The sequence below is a fragment of the Marmota marmota genome, unplaced genomic scaffold (assembly GCF_001458135.2).
Source record: "Marmota marmota marmota unplaced genomic scaffold, marMar, whole genome shotgun sequence".
Taxonomy (NCBI): Eukaryota; Metazoa; Chordata; class Mammalia; order Rodentia; family Sciuridae; genus Marmota; species Marmota marmota.
Genome location: NW_026000026.1, coordinates 20,004,992 through 20,019,300, shown reverse-complemented (window position 1 = coordinate 20,019,300; position 14,309 = coordinate 20,004,992). Strand labels below are relative to the sequence as shown.

Here is a 14,309-nt window from a genome sequence, read left to right as displayed (position 1 = left end):
GACGGTTTGTGACAACAATGTGATGGTGCAAATTTCCAAGAAGAGGAAATTGTCATATGATGGTGTATCTTCACAGCTGAGTTGAATGAGTTTACTGAAGATGGCTATTCTGCAGTGAGGTCCAAGTGATCAACCAGTACAGCAATTATTATCTTAGCTTCTAGGATGCAAACCGTTCTTATGAGAAGGAAACCGTTCTTGCAAATTGACAAATGTAATTCAGAAGAGATTTGGCTTCCCTGAGGGCAAGTAAAACTTTTTTGCTGTAAGGGTAGCCTGCTAGATTCTGTGTTACAAAGTTGTAGAAGGGTTCACCATGCAGACCTACTGCAGGTCCTTGTGAAGAATGAGTCAAGGGCAACAAGGTCATAGTTCAGGGCAGCTTGCTCCTTTTTTTTTTTTTTAATTGTTTGTTTGGTACAAGAGATTGAACCCAAGGGCATTTAGCCACTGAGCTACATCCTCAGCCCTTTTTATTTTGAGACAGGATCTTGCTAAATTACTTAGGACCTAATGAAGTTACTAAGGCTGGCTCTGAACTTACAATTCTCCTGCTTCAGCCTCCTGAGTTGCTGGGATTAGAGGTGAGCTCCACTGTGCCCAACTCATGTCAGGGCAACTTTTAAGGATGAACTGAATCCATGAACTTTGTGGATAGTCCATTTAGGGGCCCTTATTAACTGCTATGTTAGTCAGCTTTTTGTAGCTGTGACCAAGATCTGACAAGAACAACTTAGAGGAAGAAAAGTTTATTTTGGCTCATGGTTTTAGAGGTTCAGTCCATGGTCAGTCAACTCCATAGTCTGGAACTGAAGTACAGCAGAACCTCATGGCAGAAGGATATAGTGGAAGAAAACTGCTCATATATGACAACCAGGAAGTATGCGCGCACGCACACACAGACACAGACACACACACACACAGAATGCAAGTTGTCAGGGATAGTATAATTCCCAAGAACACACTCCCAGTGACCTACCTCCTCTATCTGCCTACAGTTACCACCTATTAATTAATTCAAATTTTTAATCCAGGAAATGGATTGGGTAGACTATGTTAAATCCTTATAACCCAATTATCTCACCACTGAGCATCTGTGTGTTGTGTTACACATAAGCTTTTGGAGGACTCCTAATATCCAAACCATACCAGCAGCTATGTTGGTACTTACGCTTACTGGGTGCTGTTCAGATAGGGTGTGCTCGGCATTAAAGTGAAGGTCATGCTGTGCTGGGACCAAGCAGTAGATTGTCAGTAAGAAGCCCCTGTCTGATTGACCACTGAACATCGTGGACCTGAAAGATGAGATGCACTCGACCACCTCATCTTTGGATGGGAGGTTAGGAAGCTAGAGCCATCTGCTATGCCCCAGCCACCACAGAAGAGGGTCTCCTTGGCAGCTGGATCTGGAGTTTGGATATTACTTCAAAAAGACCTTAATAAAACCTTTTAAAAAGACAAGACAACACCAAGAAAACTCAGTCAATAATAAAACAAGCAACTCAGTTAAATTAGAATAGACATTGTACTAAAGAAGATATGCAAATAAGCCTATGAGAAGATGTTTAGTATTATTAGGGAAATACAAATAAAACCACAGTAAGTTACCATTACAGACCTATTTGTATGGCAAACAGTATAGCCCATACCAAATATTGGTGAGGAATATGAAAGAACTATTGATGGGAATGTTAACTGGATAATAATTTTGGAAAACAGCTTGGCAGTTTCTTAAAAAGATTAACATATCTATCTATGTTTGAGTCATTCCCTCCCACTATAGGAGCATATATCCATTCAAAGATTTGCACAGGAGTTCACAGCAGTTTTATTTGTAATGTCCAGAACTTGGAAACAAATGTCTGTTAACAGGTAGCTAGGATATTCATAAAGTGGAATACTATTCAACAATAAAAAGGAATAAAAAATAGATACATACAAAAATGTACATAAATTTGAAAATAACTGCCTAGTAGAAGGGAAAAGCTGCAATGCACATAATGAATGATTTTATTTCTATAAACTCCAGAAAGTGCAAGCTAATCTATAGTGACAGCAGAATAGTGGTGGGTTAGGGAAGGGGGCAAAGAGGAATGGGAGGAAGATTACAAAGGTGCATAAGGAGATTTTGGGGTGATGTATATGTTTGACTATCTTGATTATGGGTATAGTTCACAGATTTGTCCTTATGTCAGAATTGATCAGATTGTACACTTTAAATAGGTGCAGTTTAAACATACCTCTGGGGCTGGGGATGTGGCTCAAGCGGTAGCGCGCTCGCCTGGCATGCGTGCGGCCCGGGTTCGATCCTCAGCACCACATACAAACAAAGATGTTGTGTCCTCCGAAAACTAAAAAATAAATATTAAAAATTAAAAAAAATAAAATAAACATACCTCTGAACAACTATACCAAACTGGTGCAGAGCACAGAGCATTTCTGTGAGGTTACATTATGGGGCTTGAAGATGTGCATGTTCCCTTGCCAGCTATTCTTTCAGTCACTGGTGATGAGGAGTAGATGGACACAAATGAATTGAATTTAGGCATGAAAACCCATGCTAAAGTGAAATACTATTTAGGCTTTGAAAACTGCCTCTATTTTTATAGAGTGTGATTAGTACATCTGAAATATTCCATGTTGTTTCTCTGTCTAAATAATATTTATAAAACAAGGCCTTCTGTGGCATATCACATTCTCAGATAGGCTCAGTCTCAACAAAGATGCTTTGAAATTGGCACAGTGGTTCCTTGCTAATGGCTTTTGTTCCCCAAATGAACATGCTCAGGTGAAGGTGATGGTTGACTCAGGAGACCGGAAGCGAGCCATCAGTTCTGTGTGCAGCTACATTGTGTACCAGTGCAGTCGGCCAGCTCCTCTTCACTCCCGGGATCTGCACTCCATGATAGTGGCAGCTTTTCAGTGTCTGTGTGTCTGGCTGACAGAGCACCCTGATATGCTTGATGAAAAGGTGAGTTTATTCAATTTTAAAACATTAAGCAGAAACAGAAATGTATGTCGGGCAAATGCCTTGTATAAGAGAATATATAAATTTAAATACAATATCACACTTTCAATATACTTGTTAGATTTTAATAGAACTCTTCTTATTTTGAGCACAACATATAAACTGTTGTCATACTTCTCGTTGGTTGCAAAGTAACCCATAGAGAAGTTCTTTTAAAAAGGAGACTTGCCTGATTTATCTGACCTATCAATATTGTTCTTACTGAAAGGTTGGTATCCTGGAAATAGCTAGTAAACACTTTGAGCACCTATTACCAAAACAGGAAGGGCAATTGATTTGCTAGCCTGGAATGCTAGAGCACAGCACAACTTATCTGTAAAGATTGCTTTTATCGGGCTGGGGATGTGGCTCGAGCGGTAGCGCGCTCGCCCGGCATGCGTGCGGCCCGGGTTCGATCCTCAGCACCACATACCAACAAAGATGTTGTGTCCGCCGAGAATTGAAAAATAAATATTAAAAAAAAAAAAATTCTTTAAAAAAAAAAATAAGATTGCTTTTATCTAAAAATTTTACTTCACAGACATTTTTTTCACTTTTCAGTAGACACAGATAACTAGTGTGGTTTCCCTGCCATTAGTCCTTATAGGAAAGCAGGCATTATAAGAATTCAGTGAAAGTAAAAGAAGAGCTATCACAGTTAGTATTTATAGAGATCTTTATATAATTTTAAAATTTTATTGTTGATAAAATCTAAGTCACTTTTCTGCACACCTATAATCTTTTTGACTTGAGAGGCCAAGGCAGGAAGATCGCAAGTTTGAGATCAGCCTTAGCAATTTAACGAGACCCTGTCCCAAAATTAAAAATAAAAAGGACTGGAGATATAACTCAGTGGTAAAATGCCCCTGGATTCAATTCCTAGTACCCTGCCCCCCACAATAAAATCTTAGTCATAATTCATTGGATTAGTCAAAGGGGAATGAAGGGGAAAGGTAGGGATGGGAATAGGAAAAACAGTAGAATGAATCGTACATAACTTTCCCATGTTCATATGTGAACAGCTTGGTGTGCTAGTGCACACCTATAATCCAAGTGACTCAGGAGGCTGAAGTACGAGGATCACAAGTTCAAGACCAGCCCTGTAGATGTAGCTCGATGATAGAATGCCCTGAGGTTCAGTTCCCATTACTGCCCTCACCGCCCCCCCCAAAAAAAGTTGATCACTCATTAATTTCCCTTTGATATATTAGATAATCTAATATGTCTTAAGCTATCCAAAGTTTTGAGTTACTGTTCTCTTTCATGGCTTATGATCCATGATAATTTTTAAGAAATTATGACTGATACAATTGAATTGGATTTAATTTTAATTAGTATCTACTCTCTAAACCTGCAAATTTAGTTTTTCAAAGAGAAATTTGGAGGAGAGGTATAAGATTTATTATGTTACTATGATATTAATTTTTACCTATTAAAGAAAATTAGAACCTGAGGCTCCACCATCAAAATACAACCACTGTTAGCATTTTCATGTACTCCTTGTTTTCTCATAAGAAAGGTATATTATAAAAATTGTTCTGCCTTTCCTGCTCCTAGGACTGTCTTAAGGAAGTACTGGAGATTGTGGAACTGGGTATCTCAGGAAGTAAGTCCAAGAACAGTGAGCAAGAGGTCAAATACAAAGGAGATAAGGAGCCAAACCCTGCATCTATGAGGGTAAAGGATGCTGCTGAAGCCACCCTGACATGGTATGAAAGTGACTGCCAAGGACTGAGCCTGGGAATTAGATAGGGTTAGCAGTTATCCCTGCCTGTTTCATCTCTTCCACAGTTGTTCAGCTCCTCTAGGATACTTTCTCCAAAAATAAAATGGAAAGGGATATATAAATATATATATATATATATATATATATATTTTTTTTTTTTTTAAACCTGTGTTTTAGATCAAAAGAAACCAGGAACTTGGGGTGAAGAGTTTGGGCTCTTGTTTTTCTATAATGGTTGATGTTAATTCGTGTCAGGTCATGTTGGAGCTAGAATGGACCTTGGAGAGATTCATTCCACCCCCTCAGTTTGATAGCTGAGTCCAGAGAGGAGAGGTGTCTGTCTATGGTTACAGCATCAGATCTCCTGCTCCCCAGTTCCATGGTCATGATCTCTGCTCTATCATTTATATTATGTCATAGGTTCATTCAGCCAGGATTTATTAACTTCCTATAAAGAACTGACAGTGGATTGCAAAGATAAATCAGATTCAGTTACTACTGGACAGTAGGGAGGATAAATTATGAACACAAATTGCTGTAATATTAGGTGGGTACTTAGTGTTCCAAGAGAAGAGGTACAAAGAAAGCACTGGGGTGTTGGAAAGAAGAAATGAGTACTTCCTGATAATGGGAAACCAAAGCAACATCCCTAGGGAAAATGACATGGAAACTGACTCTGAGTTGTCAGCCAGATTATGGGGCAGTTAAGAAGGTGCCAGGATGGCTGTGTCAGCATTTTGGTAGTAAAGGAATAAAGAAAAAGGCTGGTGGTGCAGACCATTAAGTGGGGGAAAATTACATGGAGTCACAGGAGTGATGAATAGAAGGGGCTTAGAAAAGGACAAGTATGAAGTGAAGATCTAGAAAAATGTAAAAGTAGGAAGGAGGAATGTCTAGCCAGTGTGGGGTGGCTTGTTTGGGTCTTAGTAAAGTGGCAAGTAAGACTGTTTGAAGATTTGTATGTAAATCAACCCCTCCCCAAATCCCAGCAGGCTAGGCAGACACCATAGTACATGCCTGTAATCCCATTGACTCAGAGAGCTGAGGCAGAAGGATTGCAAATTTGAGGTCAGCCTCGACATTTAGTGAGACACCCATCAACTTAGCAAGATGCTGTCTTTAACTAGAACTGGGGATATAGCTCAGTGGTGAAGCATCTCTGAGTTAAGTTCTCAGTACTTAGAATAAAAATATAAATAAATAAATAAATAAATAAAACAAGATACCAGCAGCCTTTGGGTGTTTGTGGTCTTACTTGGAGTATGTATAGTGAAGTTGGATTTGTTTTTGTTCCTCCTGAGCTTAGGTCATTCAGTAAATTTTAAACAGGATGCTTGCTTTAGCTAAGTCTTGCTCTTTTTGTATAATGCTGGACTTCCAGTGACTTCCTCTGTGGAGGTTTTGCTAATAGCTAGAAGATCATAAAAATGTGAGTGCAGCTAAAGCTTATGTAGATAATAATAGGAGTTCAGAGAAGAGCCTTGGGTAACCTTAAAGTGTCACAGAATTAGGCATGTGCCTTGCAGAGGAAAAGGATATGGAGAGAAATGGGAAGGGCATTTCTCATTGGAAGTTCTTCATGATACTAATAAGTTTGCTGCATCCTAGCCTAGGTGGGATTTTCCTTTGAGAGCATGATTAGCAGTGAGAACTGGATACGTGCTCAGGGTAAGTGGAGCACTGGGTGCTTCTCCCCAATCTAGACAGCAGTTATTTAGATAGCTCATCTCTTTTTCTTCTTCTCTCCTGTCTGTGCTGGAAGCTCCACCAGTGGGCTCTCTGGTTGCCAGTCTTGAAGAAGATACAGAAGTATTCTGTTATCATGGAAAATGCCCACAGCCAAATCTCTCTGTTCTGTCATGGTTGCTGCTTTGTCAGTATCATCACTGTTTCTGGTTATATAAACACAGAACTTTGACTTTTTCTCTGATTTATCTCTCATTCCTCACATGAGGCCAGCAGTTGAATCCAACAGACTTGACTTTTGTAAAATATTCTCTCTGCCCCCTCTAATCTCAGATAGCATCCTACTCCAGGCCCTCTTTTCTTCTTGCCTGGTTTTCTTGTTTTCAGTATCATAATCCTTTCTGTTTATCTTGCTAAACTCCTCATCTGTAAGCATAGTTTTTATTCTGTAGCTTGAGTGATTGAAAATCTGAAGTAGGTATCTTTTCTGCCATGTTGTCTGAATTTCAAGAAGACTAATCTTTCTCATTACTGCTCCCCAACACACCCCTGCCATGGTCGTGTTACTTGTGAACTGGGCATGCTCTTACATGCTTATGCTCGTCTCCTGAGCTTCAGGCTCTCTCTCTTCTCTTGGCCACATCCTCCACTATTCAATGCTTACATCAAATCTAGCTACCTCCCTGTGACCTTTGGGTTATTCTTCTGAAGGAAGACTGCTTTCTGCACCTCTGTGCTCTCTCTGTCTGACCCTATCACATAGCATGGAATTCTATATTGTCATCATTATACCTGGGTATATTTGATACATACTACTGTTGTTGCCCCAGTCTGGGTAGAGGCCAGATTTCTGTCTTCAGTAATTTAATGAGTTTGTCCTGTGTGTTCTAATCAAAATCATTGATAAAAAATATTGAAGAGACAGACTCACAAAGCATATCAGCAGATAATTTCCCTAAGGTTCACATGGATTTTTAAATCATAGCTACAAGTTTATCATGACACACTGTCAAATACTGTGATTGAAGGGATAATTGCTCACTTTTCCAGTCAAGTTACTGTCAAAAGAGAAAATGTGGGTAGACTGGTATGGTTGCATCTCAGTGACCTATTCCTTTTTTAGGACCTATTTGATAATATCTTAGGTTCTTACATGGAACACAAGCTCAGTTGGCCTGTATGCTTTGTGTAATCCATCTTTGTCCAGTTTTAGAACCAAAGCCATGTTTTCTCATTAATGATTTCCTAATACTTCACCTATTTTCCCCAAATTATTAGAGGCCTGAACTGATCAATTCTCTTGGTCCTTGGAATTCTTAAGATAGTCCTTCTTGGGGGTAGGGGTTGTGGCTCAGTGGTAGAACGCTTGCCTTTCACATGTAAGGCACTGGGTTCAATCCCCAGCACCACATATAAATAAATAAAGGCATTGTGTCCATCTACAACTAAAACAATAAGAAAAAAAAAAGATAGTCCTTCTAGGAGGTGAGAGAATGGAAGGAAAACGTCTGTTGTACCACATTGTCTTCCATTATCAGGGATCTTTGGGTTCTAGCCTTAGAATGAGAGGAGAGGCCACTCAGCTGAGGTTGGAGTGATAAAAGGTCAGATGACATTAGAACCACAGGATAGAACCTTTATATTTTAATTACAAGATACTTTTCCCTGAGCTTCAATTTCTTATTATAAATGGGAAAAACAATGATACCTATCTCAGGGTTGTTAAGATACTACATGAAACAATGTATATACAGTGCCTAGAACATTACTTTCCACAGAGTAAGAGCTATGTTCAGTTATTGTTATTTTTTCATTGAGTACTTGTAAGAAATCTCTATAAATGTTTCTGAATATTAAGACTTGATCAGTTGAATTCCAGCTCATAGAAAATTTTTCCATATAGTTTTTGATTTAGTAATTACATTAGTTCTGTGAGATGTAACTATTAGTGCCTCAAGTTTCCTATCTGTAACATGAGTATGTATCTACTCCTGCCCACACAGGGAGAAAGCAGCAGCTCTTGGTTTCTGGCCTCTTAACAGTCATCTATCTCTTCTGAGCCTGAGTTTTGTTATCAGAAAAGTGAGGGGGTTTGGCTGATCTTTAGGCCCTTTTCTAGGCCTATAATACTTAGCTAGAATAGTCCTGAAGCCTGGAGAATACAGATAGAATTAAAAATCTTTGGGAGTTTCATGATTTGGAAGTGTGGTTAGTATGTTCCTGGGGTAGCAAATTCTGAGAGAAATCAGTTTTCAAGAGATTTTATTGGAAAGTACTCTTTGTATAAATCCCTACGGGGGAATGGAGAAAGCAGGACTAGGCAAAGGAGGAACTGAACTAGGATGCAGTTGCAGCAAAGCACTTTGAAACTCACTTGGCCCTTCAGTGTTCTCTCAAGCTGAGATGAGGGGGCATGGACTCTAACCCTGCGTCAACTATTCGTTGGACTGGAGCTCATGAAGGAGTGTTTCTTACTGGCCAAGGGCAAGTCCTAGAAAGCGACTCAGCTGAGAGCTGTGGCCACATCTCCCTGCAACTGGTGGAATGGGCTTTTCAATCTTAGAGGGCACAATCTGGACAGCACACCATGATATTCACCACAGGGAGCAAATCTGACCTGTAAAGAGGAAGGCCATGGCCACTTACAATTCAGAGGAGCAGAAGGACACATGGATGTGTGAAGTAAACTTTACAAGTTTGCTTTGGGAATTAACTGTTCTCTATTTCATTCTCCATAGTATTATGCAGTTGCTTGGTGCATTTCCTTCACCCAGTGGTCCTGCCTCTCCTTGTAGTCTGGTGAATGAGACCACTCTGATCAAATACTCCAGGCTGCCAACTATCAACAAGCATAGTTTCCGGTACTTTGTCTTGGATAACAGTGTTATCCTAGCAATGCTGGAGCAACCTCTTGGAAATGAGCAGAGTAAGTTGTAGCACTTTCAGACTTCTCTAGTGCTAAATCAATGTGTTTGTCACTTCTGTGAGCAAAGGAAAAGACTGAATTCTAAGTATTTATGTGTTTGTCTAAAGGATTTAGAACTATGTGGCAATAACACCTGAGAAATAAATTTTTTAAAAAAGTAAATTTAAAAAAATAAGAGAAACTGAACAGGTTTGACTCTACATTTGAAATAAAAGAAGAAAATAAAGAGGATCTGAGAGTTGGGGTTTGTGGCTTAGTGGCAGAGCACTTGCCTAGCACACGTGAGGCACTGGGCTCAAGCCTCAGCACCACATAAAAATTAATAAACAAAGACATTGTGTCCATCTTACAACTAAAAAAAAAAAAAGGATCTGGGTTATAAGGAAGCCCCTCCTGAATTCTTTTTTTTTTTTTAATATATATATTTTTTAGTTGTAAATGGGCCTTTATTTTATTTATTTATACATGGTGCTGAGAATCCAACCTAGGACCTCACATATGCTAGGCGAGCACTCTATACCACTGAGCCACAACCCCAGCCCCTCTCCTGAGTTTCCACACATATATTCTCTGTCCCTGAACTTTTGCCAGAGGAAACAGTGCCTGCCTGGGCTGGGCAGCTGTACACGGAGCCATGACTATAACACCAACACTGCAGACACCCAGTCTACTTCATGAACTGTTGTTCCCAACATTAGAAAGTTATTAGTTAGGATAGCATTTCCCAAAGATGTGTGTGTACCACAGGAGGTAAGTGAGATGATGTTGGTTAAAGCATTGGTGAACATTATTTTATGTCTTTTTAAAGATGTGTTTGTTTTTCTTTAATTTTTAATTTGTTTTAGTTAGTTATACATGACAGTGGACTGCATTTATGCACTTTGATATATATATATAGATGGGATATAATTTCTCATTTTTCTGCATGTGCATGTTGTGGAATCACATTGGTCATGCAGTCACATCTATACATAAGGCAGTAATGTCTGTTTCGTTTTATTATCCTTTATCTCCACATCTCCTCCCCTTCTCTCCCTTCAGTTCTCTCTTCCTAACTAAGGTAACTCTCTTCTTCTCTAGTGCCCCCCGCCTTATTGTGAATTAGCATCCACATATTAGAGAAAACATTTGGTCTTCGATTTTTTGGGGATTGGTTTATTTTGCTTAACATGATATTCTCCAACTTCATGCATTTACTGGCAGATGCTGTAATTTCCTTCTTTAAAGCTGAGTAATATTCCATTGAATATATATACCACATTTTTTTTTAATTTTTTAATATTTATTTTTTTTTTAGTTTTCGGCGGACACAACATCTTTGTTGGTATGTGGTGCTGAGGATCGAACCCGGGCCGCACGCATGCCAGACGAGCGCACTACCGCTTGAGCCACATCCCCAGCCCCTATATACCACATTTTTAAAGATGTGTTTTAAAGATACATAATTAACACACCAAGTTTCATGGTTTTTCCATTTAAAGTAGAGATTCACAGTTTCCTTTTTCATTAAATTTAAGTTAAAAATTAGGAGTGGTTGGTACAAAGTAAGCTCATAGTACTCATTATACTTGGGTATGGCAGAAACCACAAAGGGAATACACAAAGGATTGAAGTTTAGGAAACACTGAGCTAGGACTTTGGTTATGAGAAGTTCTGCAGTTGTTTAAAAAAAAAAAAAAGTTGTCTTTTTAAAAAATGATTTGTTGTCTGAAATAAAAACTTTACACAAACATTTTATTCTAGATGATTTTTTCCCCTCTGTCACTGTGCTGGTCCGGGGGATGTCTGGAAGACTTGCTTGGGCACAACAGCTTTGCCTTTTACCCAGAGGAGCAAAAGCAAACCAGAAGGTATCCATCACAAGTTACAGGGAAGTGACTGCTGAGGAGTGTGGGGGTGGGGTGGGGGTGGGGGTTTTAAAGGTTAAATAGCATTCCAACAAAAATCATTGATACAATCAATATTCTGATCCCTATCCAGGTCCTCAGTCAGTGGGTTCACATCATAATTGCTTTAGGAACTTGGAATTCCAGGTCTACAGAATTAGTTTTTAAAGGCACCTTTAAGGCAGTTGTATTTTCCAAAAGCTTTCCAGGTGATTCACACTTCCACTTAGGAATAAAGACTACTATTCTGAGCCATTGAAACCTACTAGGGAACAGCCAATTCCTATCAGTCCCAATTTAAATTTACAATTCCCAGGGTTTTCTATTCAGTTTAAAATAAAATAAAAGATACATATGATAAAAAAAATTGCTGGACTTTTGATATATATATAGCAATAGGACTTAGTTTCAAATTGTTTTACCTGATTTATTACATGTAATTGGTAATAAATTGTATTTAATACAATCTTTTATGACATTTATAATTGGATAATAAGGAAAAAAATTAAATCAACTTATACTCTCCAGAGGGAGATAGCTCCAGTTAATGTTTTAGTGAATTTCCTTTCAATCTCTTTCTATAAATAGTTATACTTAAATAGGACTAAAGTCATTTGGTATACTGCTTTTTTCATGTATTATTTGGAAGCTTGTACTTATATTACTGAGAATTATATCCATAAAATTGGAGCATGTGCCTAAAATCATATAACATCCTAGATGACTCTTAGATGAGCTGTTTGTTACCCTGTGATGAGCAGATCACATTCTGTCAGCAGCTCTGTAAGCCTTTAAGATTGAAGCAGAAGGGAATCAGGAAAGGAACTAAAATTTATTGTAGCTCAATATATACCATGTATACATTCATGCAAGGTTTTAGAGCCTTGAAGACCTAGATTTGGTACCCATACTTTCCTAATTAAGCCACTTAAGGTTCTAATTGAACTCACTTTCTAGAGATGCCCCCAGGGAACTGAACTTCTACTTTATTATATGGAGTGATTTGAGAATTCTTAGAGAAGAAGGAAGTTTGAGTCTTAAAGTTCTGAAATGTCTCACTCTTTGGCTTATCACTGAATGTGGGAGATTCAGGCTTGGGCTATAGAGGTCTACAGCCCCATTCATCAGTCATAAAAAATATAATATCTACAATGGACAATTTTAGAAAAATAAAATAAAATTGAGTTTGCAGGTATGCAAGCTGCCTGTCTTTACCCTTAGTTGTATCATTTGTGGATTCTCTTGTGAGTTTTTATTACATATAATCCTAAGGAAACACAGGTATCAAAGCAAAACAGGGAAATACATGTCATTACAGATGGGTATTAGATCATATGCAAGAAACATAACGTTCTTTGTATTATTTTAACAGCTATTTGTGCCTGAACCTCGCCCAGTTCCTAAAAATGATGTTGGATTTAAGTATACTGTGAAACATCGGCCATTTCCTGAAGAGGTGGACAAGATACCTTTTGTGAAAGCAGACCTGAGTATTCCAGATTTGCATGAAATTGTCACTGAAGAAGTAAGATAAATTACTTCTAGCAGTTGTTAAGGGTGTCGATATAAACATTCATGGGGGAGTTCATCTTTTAAAATATAAAATTAAGGATTTAAGGATAGAACCCAGGGTCTTTCATATGCTAGGTAAGTGGTTACCACTGAACTTTGTTCTCAACCCTGAACATTCTTAAATGACTTTTGTGTTTAAGACTGACTTTAGTGTTATGGGTGGTGATTCATAAAATGGCTTGGGTCTCTGATATCCAGGAGGCAAGACAAATGTAAATTGGGAATGATAGGAATTGGCTTTTCCCTAGTAGGTTTCAATGGTTCAGTGATAAGATCAGACACTTGTACTGGAGGATTTTTGGAGAAGGGGAACCAGTTCAGAGACCAACTGATAATCCAAGCAGGAAAAGGAAGGATTGTCACTGAAAGAAGTTTAATATATATAGTGTATTGTGAAGGTAGATTCAAGCATTCTTGGGTTAATGAGGAAAGGGAAGGAGCCAAGTAGTTTTAGGTTTTGAGCTTGAGTGATAAAGAGATATTGGTGCAATATACAGAAATACGGGTGTTAGGAAGACGATAGGTTTGGGAGGATGAGAAAAGTTTTAGTTAAGATTAATTTAGATAATTAGACTAAGTGACTGGTCTCTTAAATCAAGAGAGAAGAACCTTGGGCCTCAAGAAGTAAGTGACAGAGGTATTTTAGGTAAGAAAACAAATGGACAGAAATGGAGGAAAGGCTACTCTGTCAAAGCTGGAGAGATCAAGGAGAAGGAGGAATAATATAAAATCCTGAATTTTGGCATGAAAATGTAGGTGACCTTTGAGAAAAGCTTCAAAGGTGTGTGAGGTGGGATGCAGAAATTGAGGGGTTGGGGATTGAATGGTTAATGAGGGTGAGGCAGTGAATATAAATTACATTATTAATACAAAAAGAGAGGGTATAGAATGGGTAAGATCATGAAGAAATTACCGAGCTAAGGAAAGGCCAAGATGGGAGGAGTATTTTGTGCTTATGGAGAAGGCATGAGAAGAAGGTATGGAGATTTAAGCTTAGTTGGGAAACAAGCCAGAAATGGCATGGAAAAATATGAGGAGGGGTTAAATGTCCCTTGGTGATAGTGAGTCACAACCTCAGGGAGTGCAGGAAGGAAATTTAGGATTAGAGTGGGAATTTCAGAGTTATAGCCTTTAAAGTAGGTTACGTCTGCGGTTGAAGATATGCTGATAGGTGGTAAGTTGTAAAGTTTGAGGAGGTTGTTGAGTTAAGCCAGAATGTTAGAAGGATTGTTACTCACCAGAGGATGGAAATTTAAAATAGGATTGATCAGAAGGGAAGGAAGGGGTCAGGTGGAATTTCCAAGACTAAATCAAGGAATCCATGTGGTTAAGATTTTTAAAAACGAGACCAGCTGGGCATGGTGGTGCTTGCCCGTAATTTCAGTTCCTGAGGAGGCTGAGGCAGGAGGATGGCAAGTTTGAGCCCAAATCCTATTTCAAAATAGAATTTAAAAAGGACTGGGATGTAACTCAGTGCTTGCCTAGCATGTTCAGTTCCTAGTACTG

The 14,309-nt window shown here is 38.7% G+C and overlaps 2 protein-coding genes across 6 annotated transcripts in view; both read left to right on the top strand.

The window, feature by feature from the left end:
* Positions 1-3,633, top strand: part of LOC125618993 (ral GTPase-activating protein subunit beta-like) — a 61,693-nt gene extending 58,060 nt beyond the window's left edge. Inside the window, exons 8-9 of the mRNA XM_048810956.1 lie at positions 189-194; positions 3,620-3,633. The gene's annotated coding sequence lies outside the window, so the exon portion shown is untranslated. The remainder of the gene's footprint in view (positions 1-188; positions 195-3,619) is intronic.
* The window catches only part of LOC107139494 (Ral GTPase activating protein non-catalytic subunit beta), a 65,437-nt gene that overhangs the window by 19,160 nt on the left and 31,968 nt on the right, over positions 1-14,309 (top strand). For all 5 annotated transcript variants that reach the window (XM_048810954.1, XM_048810953.1, XM_015482400.2 and 2 more), the window contains 5 exons: positions 2,789-2,971; positions 4,565-4,716; positions 9,158-9,345; positions 11,089-11,195; positions 12,604-12,756. In XM_048810954.1, coding sequence (XP_048666911.1) covers positions 2,789-2,971; positions 4,565-4,716; positions 9,158-9,345; positions 11,089-11,195; positions 12,604-12,756 — 783 coding nt within the window. The remainder of the gene's footprint in view (positions 1-2,788; positions 2,972-4,564; positions 4,717-9,157; positions 9,346-11,088; positions 11,196-12,603; positions 12,757-14,309) is intronic.